Source organism: Podarcis bocagei, assembly GCF_964188305.1.
Source record: "Podarcis bocagei genome assembly, chromosome: 7".
In the NCBI taxonomy this organism is placed as follows: domain Eukaryota; kingdom Metazoa; phylum Chordata; class Lepidosauria; order Squamata; family Lacertidae; genus Podarcis; species Podarcis bocagei.
This window is the reverse complement of record NC_138132.1, coordinates 49,081,075-49,104,427: the sequence shown is the minus strand read 5'-3', so window position 1 is coordinate 49,104,427 and position 23,353 is coordinate 49,081,075. Positions and strand designations below refer to the sequence as shown.

Below are 23,353 nucleotides of genomic sequence, written 5' to 3'. Positions count from 1 at the left end.
TAGCAAGATCTTATGGAAGGCAGCAGTCATTGAACAATTACTTTTACCTTCTCCCAGTTATTTCTCTCCTGTTCCTGCAGTAGGTACAGTTCCTTTGGACTCTATGCAGAGCAATCCCTCTGTCTCCCATATCACTTCAAGTATTACTAGCTTGGAAATACACTAACCTTGTAGAGTGCACTTGGGAGCAGAGTTCAGATGTTGGTGGCATGTACGTAAAATGAAAAGGGGCTCCTCTCACACACTCCTGCAGGAAGGAACAGAAGCAGATTTGTGAATTTGAAGTCAGGTTTGCTACCTTGCTCTGTCTTTTGAGATTTACAGGCTATTTCTTTCCCAAACCACTCTCTGCAGGGAGGATGGGAAGAAGGGAAGAGACAGGGATTTCAAGCCATGAGGCCACACAACTGGTGAGGAAAAGTCATTCACGTTGCACAAGTGAATATAAAACTCTACACTCTGCCTATTGGTAGAATCAAACATAAATACAATATTTGGAGTGGGGGCAAAGAAGAGACCAGGCTTTCTAAAACAGTTGTCAGGGAGCCCCTACTCACACTATGAGAATCCTGGCTATAAACCAGTGTTTCAAAGGGTTTTTACCATCATTGTTCACTCAGATCAGATTTACCAGCTGTTGAACTCCAAGCTGTTCTTCTGGCCTAGTGATGACTTTTGAGGCTCCTGGCTCCCTTCCCTTTCCCAGGACTCCCTCTGTGCATCTAAATTGGGCTGATACCTGATGCTGTTGAACTTGCATCTCCTTTATCCGGCTCTTTTTGGACATGTTCATAGCTACCAATTCCATATTGCTGGATTCTGGAAAAGCCGTGGTAGTATGCTGCCCTAGGGCTTTCAGACTGGTACATGTGGGACCAGAGAAAGTCTCAGTAGGCTCCTCATCTAGAGTCATTTGTTTCCTTTTAGCTGCCACACATGTCCTGCTTATGTCCAGGAATTTCTCCCCAGATCTTCTCACCGAAGTCTGATCCCTCTGCAAATGGGCCATATGATCTTCCTCTTTATTTTCAGACAAGGACCCAAGAGAGATATTTCTGTGAATTGGGGAGTGGACAGAAGAGTGAAGGCACATATTAGTGTGAGAATGTGAATTCCTCAGTGATGGGCCACAGGGAATGGTTTCATCAGTATTTGCAGTTTTGCTGACACTACGTGCTGTGATCAATGCAACAGAGCTGGATTTTTGACTGGCAGATTCCTTGGGAGATGTACTGCTGTGAAAAGGAAGTAGTGATGGGGACACAGTCTCTTTTGGCGCATCCTGGCCAGAGCTACAGTGGGACATATGAACACGAGGTTCCAGCAAATCTGGGGTGCAGCTGTTGGAGCGTGGCGTCTCTTCTTCCCCGGCAGTATTAGCCATGAGCACCTGCTGTGCGCAGGGGAGGCTGTGTGATATACCAGGTGTGCCTGCCAAAGCAAAAATGGAAACAACTACTTTTAAGTCATATAAGAAAACAAGCAGGCTACTGTGAACCTGGTACAAATGATCTCAAAAAGAATTAGATAGGTAGCCGTGTTGGTCTGCCATAGTCAAAATAAAAAAATTCCTTCCAGTAGCACCTTAAAGACCAACTAAGTTAGTTCTTGGTATGAGCTTTCGTGTGCGTGCACACTTCTTCAGATACACTGTATCAGTGTATCTGAAGAAGTGTGCATGCACACGAAAGCTCATACCAAGAACTTAGTTGGTCTTTAAGGTGCTACTGGAAGGAATTTTTTTATCTCAAAAAGAATGGCTGTGAAAGTCAAGTCAACATAAAATATACACAGCTACTTGCAAATATAACCAAGAATTACACGGTATTCTGAAGGCTATTTGCATGTGGGTATTTCTGCCATTTCAAGGGGACAGGAACAGGGACATGAACCTGATTTGTAAGAGATTTTGACTGGCTAGATGACAATGTAGGCTCCAAATAGGCCATGACAGGAGGACAACTATAATATAAATAATTTGAGCTTAGTGCCACAGTAGAGCATGTCATCTTAGTGGGTAAAATTTAATTTTTGCAAATTTCTTCATTTGGGGGGAATCTTAAAAATATGCTTTTGGATGTGAGAAATTCAAATCTGCTATTTTTGTGATTAGACATTTAGCTTACCAAGTCTACATTTGATTAAGAAGCAAATAAACTCTTGGAAAACACAAAAAAGATGTTTAACCTTCTGAAAGTGTCAGGTAATATAAAATATGTATTAAATATATTGTATAACTGCAAATACTTGGCAATCATTTCTAATGATTTCTATGCACTTTTCCACACATTTTAATTACCAAGCAAAACAAAATTATATTTATTTAACCAAAGTATTTTTTTGAATTCCCAAATCATGTTAACAACTTTTTAGCACCCCTCATTTTTGGAATTTGAAAGTTGAAAAATTCAACATGCCCTAGCCCACAGGTAGGTTTTACACATCTGGTCAGCAACCAATTTTCCATTTTCCCCTGTATCACTTTACCCACTGACTTGTCTAATTCAAAGTATGAGCCAAATGGGGTGTGATGCAAGAGATCAGTGAGTGATATCTCTCTTTTGTGTGTGTGTTTCCTTTAAAGCAGCACAAAGAGTTCACATTTTGATTCAAGTAACAACAGGTGGCGGGGGGGGGGGTTGACTCTTTCCTGCCTATCCCATTATCTCAATCTAGCTTCCAACTCCCTAGTTGCTGTTTGTCTCACTGGAGAAAAAAACACTCAAATGAGGCTTACAGCAGCTTCAAAGAAGAATGTGGTGGTTTCCTTTTCCAGCTCAATCAAAACTTAAGCCCGACACAGGCACTTTAATAACAAAATTTAGATTGGATCATAACCTCCTTCATTATTTTAGATTTGGGCCCAAGACACAGACAAATTTAACTCTCTCACCCTCAATATGAACAGAGTCAGAGGCTTTGGCAATGCCCACTTCCTTATAATGCAGCCCTGTTGCTCATATCCCTGCAAGAGCAATGGCATAAGCGAATGGCATGAACAGCAGAGGTGCATAGTAAAGGAAAGCTTCTGCAAATTGCTATTCACACTGTAGGAGAAGGGTAAAAAGCCCTTTGTGTCTCATCTTACAAAACAGAAAGATGGTGAAGTGTTGGCAGGGCTTTTTTCAGAGGGAACTCACAGGAACTCAGTTCCAGCACCTCTCAGGTGGGCACCATTGCTACTCTAAGAGAACAAGGGATATGTTCATGGTAGAGTTGCCATATTTTGAAGAGGAAAAAATAGGACATATTTGCTGACTTCTAGGTCACTATTGTCTACACTTACTGGCAGCAGCTCTCTAGGATTTCTAGAAAAATAGCACTGGGAAGGAGAAAGTGTTGAAGCATGGAAGAGACCGGCCCAATTTAGCCACTGTTTCCAACCAGAATGTAAAAAACAAGCAAAACCAACCACCAGTTAACACCTATGATATTTAAAGACAGCAAGTGTGGCTGCAGCAAAATCAGATTATTCCGGCTGCCAGTTTCTAGTAGAAACTCAAGATGGACATACTTGCACAACTAAGGATGCCTGGTAATGTTTTTGCTTCGCTGTGAATTAAGTATGCATGTCATTTCCCAAGTATCTCTTCAAAAAAAATTGAGAATATAATTTTCAGACATCATAATCCACCCAAAGTTAAGAATATCTAGGTTCCATTGATTTCTAAAATAAATGACTTACATCACTTAACTTTAGCTGGATAGTGCCCAAACCTCATTATTTTGAAAGCAAGAAAGGAGCAAAATAAATAAAAGTTTAATTTTTGAAACCTTGAGAACACTGAATCACAGAAACGTTTAGCAGCCTAAACTACAATTTTTTTAATAAATCAAGATATCAATTAAAAACATCAACACTTAACTTCTTGTGTCATTTGTATTTGATTTCTTCAATAAAACAGTCTGACTTTCTTTCATGCTGAAAATTCCAATTATACTTCATCTTTACTATCAAGGCCAAAAGAAATATCCACTGATGCAAATACCTGGTACAAAGAGAAACAGAACAACTTTCTTCACAGGCAGTAGGACAACAACATAAATACTCACCACTGGAGGTGGACAGAGTCATTCCTGGAATTTCATCCCAAGGGTTTTCTAAGGAACCATCTGGGCTTTCAGATTCAGCTGCCAAAAAAAAGAGTGCAATCAATTGTTTCTCTGCAAATAGGCCTCTTAAAGGTGCAGGCGACCCTGAGGTCAGGTTAAAGTAATGGGAAAGAGCTCTGGACATTCAAACATTCTAGAAATTCTCTCTTCCAAGAAGGCAGCCGGTGTAACCAAAGTAACGACAGAACTACCCTCTCCCCTCCCAAGCTGTGTTAAGGTGGAGCATGGTCTGCCCTCAAAGTAAGTTCAAGATCATTCAAAATATCATCTGCAGAGCAGGTTTTCAGAAATTAGTTTAGTGGAAAAATAAGAGCAGAGGTTCTGAAGTTACATCTACTAATGCTTATGCAATAGCTTTGAACCACATGCACAGCATTGTAGCTTGGGGGGTGGCATTTGATATCTTATCTCCACATCCTTTCAAGACTCCCTGGCCGCATATGAGACTACTTTCAGCCATCCACAGTCACAAATGTTTTTTCCCTGTCAAATAACACCTATTAAAAAATTTCATGCTATACTGGAGAACTGCACATCTGTAGTTATAAGGTTTCATCCCAAAATCTAATAGCAAAGCAAGCCACCAGATATATCTGAGCCTACAGTAAATGGGTATGAAGCATGAATATTGTCAGGTTTTGAAGAGATTACAGAGCACATGGCTCTCAACCACCACTATCCAGACCTCATTAGATAGATTAAGAAGCATAAGCAAGTGAACTTCACATTTGTCAGCTTTCCTTGTAACTGAGTCAAAGGCACTTGCTGCAGCCTTTCAAGGTCTCAGCAGATTTATTAGTTTGGTGAATAATAATAATAATAATAATAATAATAATAATAATAATAATAATAATAATAATAATAATATACCACCCTTCATCCAAGGCTCACAGGATGGTTTACAGTATAAAAACACAAAAAATACCATAGTAACAAACAATAAAAATAACTCCCTACACCCATTGCCCTGCCAACCACTGGCATGTGGCACCCAGAAGACTGCCCACTAGGGAATGCGATACTCAGGCAGAAAGAGGGTTCCACTCTTGGCCTACAAATGAAATTGGCACCAAATGAAATTCAGCTTCCTATGACTATTATTGAGATGCTGCTCAGTAGGAGCTTTGGATACAGACAAGCAACCATTATCTGTAAAACTACTGATTTCATAATACAGTGGTACCGCAGGTTACATACGCTTCAGGTTACATATGCTTCAGGTTATAGACTCCGCTAACCCAGAAATAGTGCTTCAGGTTAAGAACTTTGCTTCAGGATGAGAACAGAAATTGTGCTCCGGCGGCGCGGCAGCAGCAGGAGGCCCCATTAGCTAAAGTGGTGCTTCAGGTTAAGAACAGTTTCAGGTTAAGTACGGACCTCCGGAATGAATTAAGGTACTACTGTAGTCTTCTGAGGTACCACTGTAGTCTTCTAGACTTTGAGAGCTCAGTTGTGGACCAAGGTGTCTTTTAGATAATGTGATATCCCCTTAAGTAGAAAGCTGCACTTGTGTCAACAGAAAAGCCATATATCACTTTTGTGGCCTTGCAGGCAGAGAGACAACTACTGCTACTCACCACTGAAAAAAGATACAGTACTTTGCTCATCATCTTGAGTACTCTCAAGAATAGCTTGAGAGGGCTCTGTAAGATAAAGGACAATCTGATTTTTAGCACGTGCTCCCCCAAAGAGACATGTATTAGAACCAGCCATTAAAAAATTAACACCATCAGTTAAAAAGTGGAATGAAAATCACCATAAATATCACAACAACCAAACCAAGAGTCAGAAGCGGCAAGCAAAAGCACTTTTCCATCCCCATTACACTTTACCCCTCCCCAAAGGGCTGGACGAAGAGGTGTCTTCACCTACCAAGGAACAAGACTGTGAAAGACTAGGCAGCATTTCTCTTATCTCCGATCTTAACACTTTGACTAGTCTTTAAAATGAAGCAAGGAAGAAAAAGGCACCAGACACCAAAAGCTCTTGCTTTCTCTTTAAAAGGCAGCAGGCAGAGGCTTATATGTGATCTTAGTACCATGAAACTTGAACTCTGAATCACCTGACATCATAAGAAGCCATGGGATTGGTAGCCTGTCCACCTGGCCTGTGGAGGGTGGGCCAGATTCAGTTCTTATCTGACAAATGCACCACCTCAGCTCACAGCAGCCCTCACCCTTAATTGATAATGATAATTTTAATGGTAGCAAGATTATAAGATCTATGAGATTCTGCGCGAAAAAACAGCAGTGGTGGACAATAAAAACAGCCAGACCTTGCACTCTCCCTTCTACAGTAGCTTGGGTATTAAAATGTAGTTCCTGGTTGTGGTCACAGAATCCTCTGTCCACAAAACCTCAACCTTGGTCTCTCAAACATACTTAAGCTTTGTCAGTCCTTATAGATTGCCATTAAAATGATGGCATTTAGTTATGAAGTTCTAGGGACACTTGATATTCTGAAATAAACAGAACTGCTTCGTAATAAAGTAATCCACCAAATTACTTTAGAATGGGGTGCACTCTGAATACTCAATTACAGTTCTCACAACCCCTAGCTATTGAACATGCTGCCTGGGGCTTACAGCGTAAGGAAGACCCCATCCTTAACTAAGGTAATCTTTCACCCAGCACTCTGGCACTCACTTGGTAGGTAGGACTTGTGAAGTAATGCTTCATTTTCTGCACTGATCATCAACAGGTTGGCTGGGATGGCAAAGACATTCTGGTGAACATGAAATCAGAATTGTTACTCCACTTCTGCTTCCCTGCATAGCACAACAGATCCACGCAGACCCAGCCAGTGCTTAACAGGCCAATAAATCTTACTAATCACATAACTGTCCAATAAAATAGAAAATAAGGGACCCTGGTGAGCAAATCTCAGCCATTTACTGCCAGTATGGAAATTCTACCAGATCCACTGATTTGAGAAATAAAAAAACATGACATCTGCTTTACTTTCAGGGATGAAGGTTTTATCAGTTTTGATCTGTATTTTTATTCTTTATTCTTCCATCATCTATCTACCCATTCAACCATCACACCCACACACCCCATCCCTGTGATTTTCAGTTGAGATGTCACAGGCAGAACAGAGAACAGACCTTATCTTGCTTGCGTTCCACCTGCCATTTGGTGTCAGGATATACAGCCAACTGCTCAGAATCCAACAGCTTGCTGGGGTTCAATAAACTGAGACAATCCTTGGCATTTTCTTTTAAAGTACTGAGTCGATCCTGCTTTATCTCCTGCAGTATTTCAGAAACAGATGACGGCTCTTTACGGGAAAAGGAAATGTGCACAGTAAAATAGAGTGTTAGCTTTGGAACAAGAGTCCCATAGCATTTCGTATTAGAGCTAAATGAAAATGAAACAGATGCCTACAACACTAGACCAATTTTAAAAGTTAGTCAGAAATATGCTTGCATCAGTCTTTTTGTAATTTGATCCAAGGTAAACATATTCTGGCAATAACAAGGTGAAAATTTCTGATGTCAGCAAAACACATAAATCAGGATGTAATCTTGCTATCTAAAATCAGATTACAAAATGTTTGTCCTCTGCTGTAAGTGGCCCAGATGCACCGTTGTCCACTGACAAGGGATTTTGTTTAGTGGAATCCACCTCTTTTGTTGAATGTATACTAATCTGGCTAAAACAGTTTTACCCATTCTTAGAACTGTAATGTTTTTATTTGTTTTACAATTGTGTATTATATTGTTGTAACCTGCCCTGGGATCTGGTAAAGGGCAAGAAAGAAATCTTAGGAATAAATAAATCGAAGTGACACAGAGCTATGCAATGCAAACACCCATCAATTCTCTGTTAAGGCAATAAGGGACAGAAAAACCACTTATAGTAAGCCTGAAACTTACACTCACTTTACTTATGCGGGTGACCAAAAAATAAACAAATAAATCAGAAAACCACAGGAAAAATAGGGTTAAATCAAAATGTGGTAGAGAAACAATAGTTGCCAATCCCATCTGCCATTGCTGTCACCTGGGAGCGTGTTTGGGCACCTTCAGAGAATCAGAGTGAGAAAGGGTCTAGCAATTGCATGGAGAGCAAGGGGAAAGTGACCTGAAAGTGAGCAAAAGTCATCTGGAATGTGTGGGGAAGGTTGACTGAGCAAGTGGGGGTGATCTGAGAGTGATGGGAGTTGATCTGAAAAGTGGTCCGGAAGCAAGGGGAAGAGGTTTTTTAAACTTGGTTTTTTTATGGCTTATTACAGGTCTTCCTGGCTTTATGTGTTTTGTCATTTATGTGCAGTTCCACATAGGTTGCGGGCTTGCAGTACTGCATGATGCAAGTATGATATGGAGACTTAATTAATCTTATACCAACCAGCCCCTTCTATTATGTTACACTAGGATTTCCCTTTAGAAATGTCCAATGCTCACTATACAATACCTGAGCTGGACCAGGGCTGGAGAGCAAGGCTTTTCCTGAAAGACACAAACAAAATAGAACCTAGAGTTAAGAATGGCAATGGGTTTGCAAAACCTTCAAACAACCTCCTTTTTATGTCTGAATCAAATTTTGCTGTTAATTGATTTTATCTGACCCAGTTTGATCCACTCTAAGGATGACATTTTAGCACATCCCTATCCCAAAATACTTGTTATGACATCTTAGAAATGGCTAGTACAGTAAATCCCTCATTCTTTCTCTATTTCTGGATTGATTACAAGAACGTAAATATCTCAGTTAAGGGACTATTAGCTTCCTAATAATTTTCCTTACAAACATGTTCTACTGCAAAATTTTGCATTTGAAACAAGAGAAAGAAAAACTGATGTGTGGACTGTGGACGATTCCTATATAGTAGAGTCTATATCATCATCTAGTGAAAAGTTATTGTCTGTACATACAGAACTATCGATCAATTCCAGTAATATATCTTGCTGTTCATTGCACTATCCTTCCTCCAAGGAGTTCAGAGTGGTGTCCATGAAGGTTATTCCATGTTATCTTCACAATAGCTCTTTCTGTACTCAGAACCTGAAGTTTTGAGCTCTGACTGTTCTAAAACAAAAACCTTACTAATATGTGCAAAACAGAACCTGAAACGTGTTTTGGTAATCCACATAGAATATTCCCACTGCTATCTTAAGCTAACTCACATATTAAGCATGAAGAAACAACTGTTGGACCATGTACTTACTGCCACAGTTCCTTTATCTTCTCCAGTACTGAGGGCTCCCGGTTGCTATAAAAAGATGACATCTTAGCATTCCCAGCTTTTCACCATAGTCCAAAGTTACTACTTAAGCTTCTCAGAGCAGAAGAACAAATGGATTAAAGAATGGATTTCGAAACCTGACCAATCATACGAAAAATTACAGAATACTCTTAGTTTCTGAATATGGTAGATCCCAAGGCCATCAAAAGTTACGAAAGCCACTTGGAGAATTATTATTATTTTCATTTTTAAAAACAACCAATTTGCAGCTTCAATTTCCAGTAACAAAAACATCACTAAGTAGCAATTCTCTCAAAAATGAATGGCTGCCTCCAGGGTACACTTCCTGTCATCTTTCCAAATCCCCTTCTTTGACAATTTGAGAAAGCTACAGCACTGAACTATAAAAGAGGTAAGGGCCTGACTACACAGGGCGCTAATGAAAACATTTTCCCCAAATATAAATTGGTATGCAGCAGAGGCTATTTTCATTTAAATTGTCGCTGGGAGTAGAAGATTTGAACCTTCCCACACCATACACCTCACCATACCTGGAGTTTCTGAGATAAAACCATACATGCACCTCTGGGTTGGCACTTAAATTTTTAAAAGCCACAATATGATTGCTAACCACCTCATTCACATCACAGGTAGTAAGGCTCTAACAAAATAAGACTGTTGGGGAAGGACACATACCAATTCATTCTGCTCACAAAACCTCAACCTTGGTCTCTCAAACATACTTAAGCTTTGTCAGTCCTTATAGATTGCCAGTAAAGTGATGGCATTTAGTTATGAAGTTCTAGGGACACTTGATATTCTGAAATAAACAGAACTGCTTCGTAATAAAGTAATTTGGCAAATTCATAGGCTAGAGCAAGAATGGGGAGCACTCTGAATACTCAATTACAGTTCTCACAACCCCTAGTCAGTTTAATTTACCAAGCTTAAGTAAAATGTGATGCAAACTCAAGCAGACTCATATAAAGACTCATCTAAGCGTTTTCTAGCCAACCTTCTTCCATGTAAATTCACACATCAAGCTCATAACAAAGCCCAGAGAAAATCTCACCAGTCTTGCTGCCTCCGTTCCCTCCGCTTCATGGGCATCACTCGGAAACAATCAAGTACAAGGTAAAATCGACAATCCTCCTGAAAGTGAAGGAAAGACAGAACTAGGTATGTTGTGCCTGGATGAGTATTCAGTCCAATATAAGAACAACATAATGTTCCCAAATTTCATTGAATTATTACTTGAATGCAGAGGTGTCAAGTTGCCCCCAAGACTGAGGGGGCCCAGTGTGCATCATGTGTGACGTTGCACCATCTAGAGGAGGTTGAATGCTTTGGCCACTGAAGCTGCGACACATGATGCACAATGCATGTGACGTGCATGCATGACGCACGCTGGGGCCCCTCAACATCAAGGGGAACCAGCTCCTTTCCAACAAAGACTGAGGGGGCCAAAGACACATAAACCCCCTAGAGTTAGCACACCTGTTTGAATGATATGCAGGGAGCAGTGGGAGGTGGAGAGAACTGATAGCAGGGCCCTTAACAAAATCCAAAAGCCCCCTTCTTGGCTTTTCCTAAATTTAATCATATTATGCTCCCACAGCATAATACAGAATGAGAGATGATAGGAAAAGAAGACAGCCTTCAGTCCATTAATATTAATTAGCGTAAGATTTGTAGGGAAGGGGGAGAATTACAAAATGCAAATGTCTCCTTGCTCTCTCCAGCCAACATAGGCTTGCTTCGGGACAATGTAACTGTCCATGTGAGCTGCTCAAGACCAACCTGTGTCCCATATAAGCTGTGCCAACAAAATACCACTTGGGACAATAAAGGATCCTTCACATGTTAGCTTTGCCCCTCAGGTTCATGGGGTAAATGTGGCCTTTTCACAAGAAACTTAGACGAGAAAAAATTATCTACCCACAAAATGGTAACGATAAGTAAATCAATAATGAGTTCCCAGTTAGTAAGATAAAGACTTGCCTTTCCTTTAACAAGTATCATTTAAGTTTTCAATAATCTCATGAGGTGGGTTAGGCTGAAATATAGTGACATGTTCAACACCATCTTCAGGTCCAGCATTTAAAACTTTGAAAATAAATTGCAGTCACAGAAAAACAAAACAAAAAAACACCATCTTCAGGGCCAGAGGGAGATTGGAAACTTATGCTCCACCACAACTGCCCCAATTTTCAGGACATTACTCACAAACTCACCTTAAGAGAGTGTGCTTTCCCAAGACTATAATGCTGTATCAATTTTTTAAAAGGAGGTGAGAGAAGTCACCTCACAATGATACTTCTTCTGCCTTAAAGATGGCAGACACTCAGAATGCTGACAAACTCAAATCAGACAAAGGTTTGTGCCAGACAGCCTTCTGCGTCAGGAGAAAAGTCAACCAACTCAAGAGTCACACCCTGACTATTATCCTAGCAGAACTTCTGAGGAGCAGATGAACCCTAATACCACAGATAAAATACAAGCCAACCTGTGGAGGCTGGCTGAGGCCTTCACATGTTTTCCCGCCAATTTATGTGAGGCAATGCAGCTGCACCTGATTCTAAGTACCGTATTTACTGGAATGTAATGTGCACATTATTATTTTTTTGCAAAATTAGGGTGCACATTTGATTTGATGGCACATTTTCAATCACCAGCAAATACTTTTTTGGTTTCAAGGTTTTGAAAATTGAGGTGCACATTAGATTCGGTGGTGTATTAGATTCGCGTAAATATGGCTACTTCTTTCGAAAGCACCTGCTTTCTAATAATAATAATAATAATTTTTTATTTATACCCCGCCCTCCCCAGCCAAGGCCGGGCTCAGAGTGGCTTACAAGCAATAATAAAAACAAGATGAGTGATTACAACTTAAAAACAAAAATAAAATACAACATTAAAATAATGGAACATTAAAATATTAAAATGGAGCCTCATTGCAGGAGAAGGAAAAGAAAAAAGAAAAAGGGGGCGGAGGGAATCAAATTGGCTCCAATCCAAAGGCCAGGCGGAACAACTCTGTCTTACAGGCCCTGCGGAAAGAGATCAGATCCTGCAGGGCCCTGGTCTCATGAGACACAGCGTTCCACCAAGTTGGGGCCAGTGCTGAAAAGGCCCTGACTCTGGTTGAAGCCAATCTAACTTCCTTAGGGCCTGGGACCACTAGAGTGTTGTTATTTATGGACCTTGAGGCTCTCCGTGGGGCATACCAGGCGAGGCGGTCCCGTAGGTACGAGGGTCCCAGGCCGTGAAGGGCTTTAAAGGTCAAAAGCAGCACCTTAAATCTGACCCTGTACTCCACCGGGAGCCAGTGCAGCTTGAAAAGCACTGGATGAATATGCTCCCATGGCAGAGACCCCGTGAGGAGCCTCGCTGCAGCATTCTGTACCCGCTGGAGTTTCTGGGACAGCTTCAAGGGCAGCCCCGCGTAGAGCGAGTTACAGTAGTCAAGCCTGGAGATGACTGTCGCATGGATCACTGTGGCCAGGTCGGGGCGGGAAAGGTAAGGGACCAACTGCTTGATGCGGCGAAGGTGGAAAAATGTCGCCTTGGCTGTTGCTGTGACTTGCGCCTCCATGGAAAGGGAGGCGTCAAGGATTACACCCAAACTCTTAACGGAAGGCAATGGCACTAATTGGGCCCCCGCAAGAGAAGGGAGTTGGTCCCTCATCCCCATGCTATCCCGACCTAGCCATAGGACCTCTGTCTTTGAAGGATTTAGTTTCAATCGGCTCCCACGAAACCATCCAGCCACAGCTTCCAAGCATCTGGTCAGTGTGTAAGGGGCCGAGTTGGTGTGGCCATCCATCAGTAGATAGAGCTGAGTGTCATCAGCATATTGATGACAGCCCAGCCCAAAGCTCCGGATAATCTGGGCAAGGGGGCGCATAAAGATGTTAAAAAGCATTGGGGAGAGAATTGCGCCCTGCGGCACTCCACACACCAAGGAGTGGCGTGACGACATTTCCCTCCCTAGTGCCACCCTCTGTCCCCGACCAGAGATAAAAGAGCACAACCAGTTACGGGCTATGCCCTGTATCCCCACGTCTGCAAGGCGATGGTCCAGAAGATCATGATCGACCATGTCAAAGGCTGCTGACAAATCTAAAAGGATCAGCAGTCCTGACCCGCCTCGATCCAGTTGTCTACGGATATCATCTGTTAGGGCAACCAGAGCCGTCTCCGTCCCAAAACCAGGACGGAAACCGGACTGAAATGGATCTAATGCCGATGTTTCCTCCAGAAACCTACCAAGCTGTTCAGCAACCGCTGTCTCAATTACCTTACCCAGGTATGGAAGATTTGAAACTGGGCGGTAATTGGATAGGTCTAAGGGATCTAATGAAGTTTTCTTTAAGAGTGGACGCACCACTGCTTCCTTCAGTTCCCCTGGGAATGTCCCCGTGTCAAGGGACAAATTGATAATTTCAACCAGGGGGGTCCGCGCAAGATCTGGACACTCCCTAATCAGCCAAGACGGGCACGGATCAAGGAGGCAGGTGGTGGGCCTACCAACTTGGAGGAATCTATCCACATCAGTAGGGAGTATCCGATCGAAATGGTCCAACACTGGACCTGAAGTCAGTCGAGGGGCCTCCAGTTCAGTCACTGTATCTAAATTGGCAGGGAGGTCACGGCGGAGCAACAGGACTTTCTCCGCAAAAAAGCTCGCGAATGCCTCACAGCTGTGGGTCGAATTTGTGCTTAAATTTGGTTGTCCTCCTAAGGACGTTATTGACCTAATTATTCTAAAAAGTTGTGCCGGGCGAGAGCTAGCGGATGCAATGGAAGCTGCAAAGTAAGATTTCTTAGCAGCTTTCATAGCCATCTCATAGGCTTTCATAAGCGTCCTATAAGATGTTCTTGAGGCTCCGTCACGAGTCCGTCGCCATACTCGCTCTAGCCGTCTGAGATCCCGCTTCATTTTCCGGAGCTCCTCAGTAAACCAAGGGGCCCGGTTTCGACGGGGTCGCAGAGGGCGCTTAGGCGCGATCTCATCAATGGCTGCCAAGAGCCGGTTATTCCAGTCCTCAACAAGGTCATCTAATGAGTCGCCAGGAGGAGCAGGGTTCCGCAAGGCTTGTCGGAATCTATCAGGATCCATCAGTTTTCGTGGACGAGCCCAAATAGGTTCGCCACCCGAGCCGGTGAGGAGCGGGAAGTCAATCTTGGCTTTTAAAGCGTAGTGATCAGACCATGGCACTTTCACAGCGGGGAGCATGATCACATCTATGCCAGCCCCAAAGATCAGATCCAGCGTGTGGCCTGCTTGATGAGTGGGGCCCAAAACAAACTGGGAGAGCCCTAGTGTTGCCATGGAAGTCACTAGGTCTAGAGCCTGTGAGGAGGGAGCGGCATCGGCATGGACATTGAAGTCTCCCAAAACCAGTAGGTTTGGGAACTCCAAGGCCCAGCCCGCCACCACCTCCAGCAGATCTGACAGGGTGGCTGCTGGTGTGCTGGGTGGTCGGTACACCAGCCAGACAGCCAAGCTCTCCTTGGTGCCCCACACGAGACCAACACATTCAATGCCGGAGATCGCCGGTGATGGCAGAGCTCTGAAAGAGCAATCCTCCCGGAATAACAACGCTACTCCTCCCCCCCCGACCTACAGTCCGCGATTGATGGAGGACAGAGAAACCTGGGGGTGTTATCTCATGTAGGGAGACTACTTCGCCTTCCCGTACCCAGGTCTCCGTCACGCAAGCCAGGTCAATCCCCTGCGAGACAAAAAAGTCACGCATGGTGGCAGTTTTGTTGCCTATGGACCTGGCATTGCACAGCACCAATGACGGAGGTGTGTAATCCTTGTTCTCCCAACCCTCATCCCTTGGGATGGGGCGTAGATTGGAAGGGGTTCGAGGATCACTGCATCTCGAAACCCTTCGCTGATAGAGATATCTAGCCCTACCGCCATTCCTCCCTAGCCCTTCAATTGTGGAAATCCTAGATCCCATACTAGCCTCCCCAATAGATGGGTAACATCCCCTCAATAACAAGTCATCCTTGGGCCAGGACTCCTGGGTCAAAATGGTATGGGAAAGAGGTGGAGGTCTGATAGGGTAAGTATCCCTAGAAGATAAAACCCAACCAACCGCACCCCAAGCGGGGGGGACAGTCCCATGGTGTTTCATTAACTGTCAATCCCCCTCTCCCTCCTGGGTTAATTGGAGGATTGTTGGTTCTATCTGTGGCTGTGGAAGTATTAATGAGGTATGTGTTATAAAATGTGGATCACTGGCCAACAAAGAGCCAGATTCGAAATCGGAAGATCTGTCCATCCTGTCTCGCCAGGAGTACAGTAGAGAAGGCTGATCATTCTGATAATTCTAGTCTCATAATAGAACCTGAGGTGATGTCAATGACATTTTTTTTCACCGTAGGTCTGGTCAGAGGAAACAAAGGCAATTTTGGTAAAGAAAACTGAGGCTGCAAGCCAGTTACTGTACATAGATTTTAACTGATTAATGGTAGGTGTTTCATTTTATTTATTTATTATTTTATCACACAACATACAAATGCACTATAAAAACACAAAATACATAATAAAAATAACAACCAAACCCTGCCCCCCCACAAACCAATATCCCTCACTCCCCCACCAGCTCCCACAAACACATTTAAAAGAGAATATAAGATGTTAATCAGCCGAAGGTCTGGTTGAAGAGGAGTGTTTTCACCTGGTGCCTAAAGGGGTGTAATGAAGGTGCCAGCCGAAACCTCCCTAGGCAGAGCATCCCACAAATGGGGAGCCACCGCAGTAAAGGCCCCGTTCTTGCGTTGCCACCCTCCAGACCTCTGGTTGAGGAGGCACACAAATAAAGATGAGGATCACAGAATCCAGGTTGGTTTATATGGGGAGAGGCATATGAGGTACTAAGGTCCTGAGCCATTTAAGGCTTTATAGGTCCAAACCACCACTTTGAATTGGGAAGGAAACTAATTGGCAGCCAGTGCAGTTGGGCCAGAATCAGTGTAATATGCTCAAACCGTCTGGCTCCGGTGAGCAAGCTGGCTGCCAAATTCTGCAAATTTTACTGATAGCCAGTAAAGAAAATAAAGTGAATTAATTCAAACAAAGATGGCAAAAGATTCTAGAAACAAATATCACTGAAGAAATATGGGGAAATGCTATATTTTTCCGTGTATAAGACGCCCCCATGTATAAGACAACCCCTATTCTTTTAACCCAAAATTAAGAAATTAAGTTATTTAGCTTTTTGGTGGGGTGGGGGAGGTCACTTCTGCCAATTGTTCACTCACCTGCCCACCACTGCCGATCACTTGCCACAGCCACTGCCAATAGCACACCTCACCACAGTCGTCAATTATCTGCCCACTCGCCACCACCAAGAGCCCACCCGCCCACTTGCTGCAGCCGCCAATCACCTGCCCGCCTCACCACAGCCACCAATCGCCTGCCCAATTGCCACAGCCACCAATCGCCCGCTGAATCGCCGCTGCCAATCTCCTGCTTGCTGCTGCATTAATCGCACATCCCGCCTCTGCATTCACTATCCATGTATAAGACACCCAATTTTTGCCTTTTTTAAAAGCAAAAAAGCATAGTCTTATACATAGAAAAATACGGTAAATTCTCTAATAATTTGATATCCTGCAGGCCCAGCTTCCTATTACCTCAGTGGCAGAATCCCATGGTAGGCAGCAGACTTTCCTAAAACTAACAGTCCTTTAGAGGCATCTGGGTGAATGCATGTGAGCTAAAAGTGTGGTGTGAGAATACACACAAGCCGTAAGGCTTCAGTGTCTCTGTGCTCACTGGTTGCACGCCTGACCTTTGTGCACTGAGTGCAAAGATTCTAGTCACGTTCAGTTTTAAATGGTTAGACTCCTTCCCACAGTAAGAAACTCAGTATAATCGCGATCTCGACTTTAGGGAGGATTCTGCCCAGGTTCAGCTGAGCATAGTTAGGACCAACCTGCAGATAACTGGGAGAGGGTGGCAATGCAGTTTTTTACGGACTGGTTTTTTAATGTTTTTAGATATGTTGTAAGCCGCCCAGAGTGGTTGGGGAAACCCAGCCAGATGCATGGGGTATAAACAATAATAAATTAAATAATAAATATTCATGTGCCTTACCACTTTAGCTTCTTCTTTAAAACAAACCCTAAAATTCTGCAGGACAATGAACTGGCCAACAATACTGGAAAATCCAGACTGGGGTAGAGCACTAAAAAAAAAGAAAGAAAGAAAGAAACATGTATTGCCTCTCTTGATAGCCATGCCCAATGGTTTGCCACATTGTCTAAAAGGCTGCAATTCCAAGCAAAATTTGGAAGAATCCATTCATTTCCTCAGAATACTGAAACGTTCAGCTTCCGTTGTTAAAAAAAGGGACATCCAAAAAGAAATACTGTAGATAACAGCAAAGATATGTTTTGAGAATATATTTACTTTTAAATACTTGTACATCATCATTCAAAGGCTGCAGGTAGCTTACATCAAAATACAGTAAAATAATATAATCATGCAAGTAGTGCACTTGTGTGCTCTGTGTGACCCAGATTATGTAGTCCTTACTTTCCTTTAGCTAGGAACACATATTGCTCATCACTCATCCATATGTCGCTCCCTCCTCACACTACATTGCTCAGGAGATCTTTCAAGTTCTACAAAAGCCCATGTGGAAAGTGCAGAATGAAGTTTGCCAACAGTGTGCAAATGCAAATGTGCACAAATCGGTTTGCAAAAATTATTCTAAGAACAGAACTTACACTGTCTCAGAGTGAATAGAGTAACTATGTATGCAGGACCTGAAATATTATGGAATTTACTCTTCCATGCTACATACTCTGCAAATAGAAATTAACAACTGGTTGTCTACCACAGGTTCTCTTGTGTGTCTTAAAAAGTGAAGAATGCATGAAAGGTCTAAAGTTAATTTTTAAAATGGAATTCTTGCATTATGAGACTTCTGGTAGATTTTGTAACACAGAATTTTAGATTGCTTGGCACAGAATGGTATGCAGATTGCTAATGTGCTAGCTTTTGTACATGCACGTACAAAATGTACATGTTTCATAAAATTTATACACCACATAATTCTAAGAAAAAGCCTAAAAGTGGTTTAAAATCCCAAAGCAGTAATAAAAATGAAAAACACAAGGAACCATAACAAGGGTCTCTAACCAAAGCAAGGTGCTCTGTAGATAAAACCAGGAAAGTCACCACTACCTAAGCCTCTCAGAAATCTATTGCAGCAGGGCCCATGGCAGTGTTAATTTAAAAGCTAGCTAACCTAAGGATTAGCTACTGATCAGGACTGACAGAGGATACAGCTTTATGCCTTAAGCCTCTGGTTTGTGGAAGCTATGATGGGACAAGGGAAAAGTGGAGTGTGTGCTGATTCACACAGTAGCCTTTTGGAATCCTTCAACCTGGCGGGGGGAGGGGAGAGAAAGAATCTTGCACAATTTAGTGAAAGAATCCAGTCACTTGGGCCACCAAAGAGATGTTGCTTCAACACTGGAAGATGAAGTCACTGACCTCCATAAAACAACTGATTAGTGATTTGAACTGGCAATGTATCCACATCAGCACAACGAAGAGAAGTATGAGACCATTTTAATTAGTTTTTCTTAAGAATTATGCATTGTAGTGTTCCGCTTAGTAAAATAATTAGATAAAATACCGGTAATTATCTTCCAAATTAATATTATTAAAACACTGTAATCTATCTCCCCGAAGTCTCCCTTGCTTATTTTAATACTTTTTATTTTTTGTTTGAATATTATTTTAATTTTAGACTATTCAGTTTGTTTTTAAAGGTTGTGTGACAGACCCTCAAAACATTTCCATTTTTCTTAAGTGCTTGCCACAAGCTCAGCAAGATAGGAACAAAGCTGGAGAGCAGTTTGGAATCACCAGTATTTATTGCTACTCTATCAGGTTCCCTATAATAGGCTGTTTACCCAAACACCAATTTCAACCTGGCAAATTTGATGATTAGGACCTGGGAGACCTGGGTTAAAATCCCCTCTCACCCAGGAAGCTCACTGGACAACATTGGGCCACTCACTGTCTCTCAGACTAAGGTACCTCACAGGGTTGTTCAGAGGATAAAATGTAGAGTGAGCAGAACTATGTATACCACCTTAAGCCTATTGACGGAAAGCTGAGATATAAATGTAGTTCATACATAAAGTGTAAAAATTACCATTTTGTCATCTGAACAGCTTTGGCTGTAACATCCACTTGGATATAATGATGCCCATCTGCGACGCACAGAATAGCTGCTGGAAGCTGCTCATCATGATCTAGAGCCTTTGTTTCATTTAGAACCTAGCAATAAATTGGGAGATAAGGCAGGAAAAGAAGTCAGGTATTTCCCACATATATTAAAAATAGGGACCAAGCCACTCTAGAGTCTTTCATTCATTTTTGTGGGGAGCGGGGGCAGGATGAGGAAGATATGGAGACCTACAAAGTTTTGAAAGCCACAGTATGGCAATTTAGATCTGCATATGAGAAAAAAGCAATAGTTGTGGGAGCAGGGGACTCCCCATTTTTCAGAGGATGAATACTCCTGTTGCAACAGGAATCATTTTAAAAAGATCAGTCTCCTAACAAGAAGAAAAACTCTCTTCTAAGCTGGTATGTGCTGACTTCCAATCTTTACAAGTACTTGTATTAAAAGACAAAATGGTGGGAAGCGGGGGGATGACTTCAATCTGCTTACCAATTAAACAGGGACACCATTGTAATGAATCAAAATATTGTAATTAATCTAACTGATTAACCAACTTAAACATTGCAGCTCCAGCTATAAGGCACATAGGCTGCAATCCTATCCTCATTTACCTGGGGGTAAGCTCCATTAAACACAGTGGTACTTGCTTCTGAGCAAGCATGCATGAGATTGCTCTAATATAAAGCAACTCTTATGCTCAAGGAAAAGGTCTCCTCTGGATTCAGAAGACAGAACATAGCCACTGCCTCAGGAGCAGCAGAAGCATCAATTATGTCCACATTAATGTGGTGTAAGAGTGTTGAATCAGGACATGGGACACGCAGGTTCAAATCCCCACTCTGCTATGAAGCTTTCTGCCAGTCTTCCTCTCTCTCTCGCTCACTCTGCCTAATGAACCTCAGAGCAGAACCACTCAAAGTGGTGGTACATGGACTGGGGAGGTCTGTGAGCCATCAGCTACCGGTCCGTGGTAACTTCACCACAGCCCAGGTTGGGTTGGACACTTCAAGATAGCTTGAGAAGCACCGCCTCACAGGGTTGTTGTAAAGAGAAAAGTGAGGGTGGAGACATTGTTCTAAGCTCCTTTGAGGAAGGGTAATATGGAATTTTATTTTATTTTAAAAATTAAGAGTTCCCCATTCATCACTGCTCAAAAAGTCACATTAATATACCCTCAGGACATGCCCAAGTTGACCCTCTTCTCTGGCTTCAGAATCCTTGTACTCCAGGAGAAGATTCACGATCCAAGGTTCCAAGTAGCAGGGCCTGTTTGTCTGGCTATCTTCATTGTCTAAACTGGAAAAAATAAGTAATTAAAATTACTAAGGCATGGGAAAATGTGCAAAAGTGGCATGGCAAAAAATGTTGCTTGATGGTATCACGCTAAATATATTCCAGATTGCTATACCATTAAAACCCATTGTGCATTTATTCATCATTAAGAAAACAGAAAAACACAGAGAATGTTTGAGGCAACATGAGCCATGTTACTCTGGAGAATGCTTCATATGCCCTTCCATAAGTATGTAGGTACACAGCCAATCCATGTTCAGCCATCTTAATGGGACTACTAGGACATTAACACCTTCATATTCAGTGACCTCACCTTCTCATGTAACCATCAGTATAGTAAACAATTTGCAAGTTGGTATACAGAAAGTTCATCCAAGAAGCTCTTCATTTTAACTAAAACACTATTCTTATTTGATCAGAAACATGTACAGTGGAACCTCGTGTTACGTACCGTCCTCCTTGTGAACGCTGCGGGTTACAAGCTCCGCTAACCCAAAAGTAGGTCCCCTTGTTGTGAACTTTGCCCCGGGATGCGAGTGGAAGTCGTGCGCCGGTAGCGCAGCAGGAGGCTCCATTAGTGAAAGCATGCCTCATGTTACGAGCAGTTTTGGGTTGCAAACGGACTTCCAGAACGGATTAAGTTTGTAACTGGAGGTACCACTGTATTCTAAGCCAGGTGCAGTGTGGTACAAAATTAGGTGTTTTGAGGAATAAGTTATGAGCATCATATAATTTTTATTTTAAAAAACACCCTTGATTGCAAAATTTACTCCTGTCGCACATCACTCTATTTTCAGATACTTTTGCCAGAAATCAGGAGGGCTAGAAACTTGCAATGTAAATATAAGTTTTGCAGAATTCTGTATTAGAGTCCAGATTTAGAGCAAAACTGGGGTGCAGGCAAGCAGTTCCTGAGAACAGAAGATCTTCCTTCCTGATACAGTTTCACTCATTAGTATCACTCCTTTCTCTTTTCTATTGAGATTCCCAGATTGCACTATGGGATTAGGAAGGGGTTTGCATTCACCCAATACCAACATAAAAAGCTTGCACAGACATGCCCACAAGGTCACTCACAGGGTACTCAAAGTGGTCTTTATCATGCTGGTGAATAGCATAAGGTTACCAGATTTTTTTCAATGAATCCGGGGACACTTCACTCTGAAATGAGTCAGAATGATAGGATTTTGTCAGGGGACTGATTTGTAAATCTGGGGGCTGTCCCTGGGAAACGGGGGTGTCTGGTAACCTTAGAATAGCAGCCTAATGCAGATATGAAATGAATATACAGGGCTGGTCATTGCTGGTCCAAGAAGAACTTACAATTTTGGACACCCACTGCAGAGCTACTATAAATGTGGGTTGATGCAAAAACAGCAGACTCTCATTAAATCTAAAAGTAAAACCTGTATTGACAGAACACTTTCTCAGACATTAGACAAATTCAGACTAAACTGAGTGGGAGAATCATTCTACACTCTATTTTATTCCCTGGTAAGAGGAAAAATATAGAGATAGGTGAACTATTGCTATTTATTTATTTTTTTAATGTATACACCATAGCTTTAGGTATGGGTTTTCACACGTAATTTATGCCTGGCAGATAGGACTGGTTATATTACTTGGAAGGAAGCCCCAGCCCATCGAGTTGCACATGAAACTTTCATAAAGTAAAACCCTGCCCACACTTACATAGAAGCTAAGCCTCACTGCAATCGTTCGGGACTCGCAGCGCAATAAGCCTACGTAGTACAGAGAATGGATAGCATTTGCGCTGGAAGTGCATCCAAGTGGTCCATAGCAAAAGATGCCGTGCGCGCCTCTGTACAGCAACGGAAAACTAGTGTCCCGAGGTGGGAGGGCTGCTTCGGAAAATCAATATCCTACAGAGAGTAAAAGTCCGATTAAAAGAGAATTACGAAGCACTCAAGAGCTTCGCCACCCGCCAGCTTATTCCGCGGCCTCTGCCTGTCTGCTACACCAACGACAGGATCTGCAAACTTACCCCGTGGGCTTTGAGTCCCGCAGAGACCTCCGCTCCCGATTCATAGGGGCAGCTGCCGAAGACCCGTGTCAAAGCGGCCTGCCCCTTTCTCTGAACAGGAGCGAGGCCTCATTCCCGCTCCGCCAGCTGGACTCCTCCTCCCAGCGACTTCCCAACGCGACCCGAGCTAGGTGGGCTGGCCGGAGGACGGGAGGGGCAGGCACGGACGGCCCCTTGGCGTCTCGCCCTCCCCTCCCGAGCTTCCCTTGCCGCGCCTGCAAAGCAGGAAGAGGAAGCGACGTTGGCGCGGGCTTTCCGTTGTGCAAAGTAAACAGCTCGGCCAGCTCAAGATGTCGGACGCCGAGGCGGGCAGATCCGCGCAAAGAGACATCCTTTCCCCCCAGTTTCCTGAGCCTTGCCAACTGGCCCAAACTGCTGGCTTGAAGCAAGCTCTACAGTGCACTCAACTGCTCTGTGAGCATTGTCATCTGAAGGCAGGATAAAAATGTTTACAATGAATAATAAATAATAATACCTTACTATATTT

At 42.8% G+C, this 23,353-nt stretch overlaps 1 protein-coding gene across 9 annotated transcripts in view; it reads right to left on the bottom strand.

The window, feature by feature from the left end:
• The window catches only part of LOC308591619 (uncharacterized protein), a 27,261-nt gene extending 3,908 nt beyond the window's left edge, over nucleotides 1-23,353 (bottom strand). For 2 of the 9 annotated variants that reach the window (XM_081202429.1, XM_081202430.1), the window contains exons 1-4: nucleotides 5,691-6,704; nucleotides 4,054-4,131; nucleotides 632-1,455; nucleotides 168-247 (exon numbers count right to left, since the gene is read on the bottom strand). In XM_081202429.1, the coding sequence (XP_081058555.1) occupies nucleotides 168-247; nucleotides 632-1,455; nucleotides 4,054-4,131; nucleotides 5,691-5,826 (1,118 nt within the window). In that variant the 5' untranslated portion in view covers nucleotides 5,827-6,704. Of the gene's footprint in view, nucleotides 1-167; nucleotides 248-631; nucleotides 1,456-4,053; nucleotides 4,132-5,610; nucleotides 6,710-6,758; nucleotides 7,393-8,528; nucleotides 8,564-9,282; nucleotides 9,328-10,372; nucleotides 10,453-17,419; nucleotides 17,511-19,496; nucleotides 19,622-20,701; nucleotides 20,826-22,827 lie in introns of those variants that run through there. The other 7 variants (XM_081202436.1, XM_081202437.1, XM_081202431.1 and 4 more) reach the window with 7 other exon arrangements.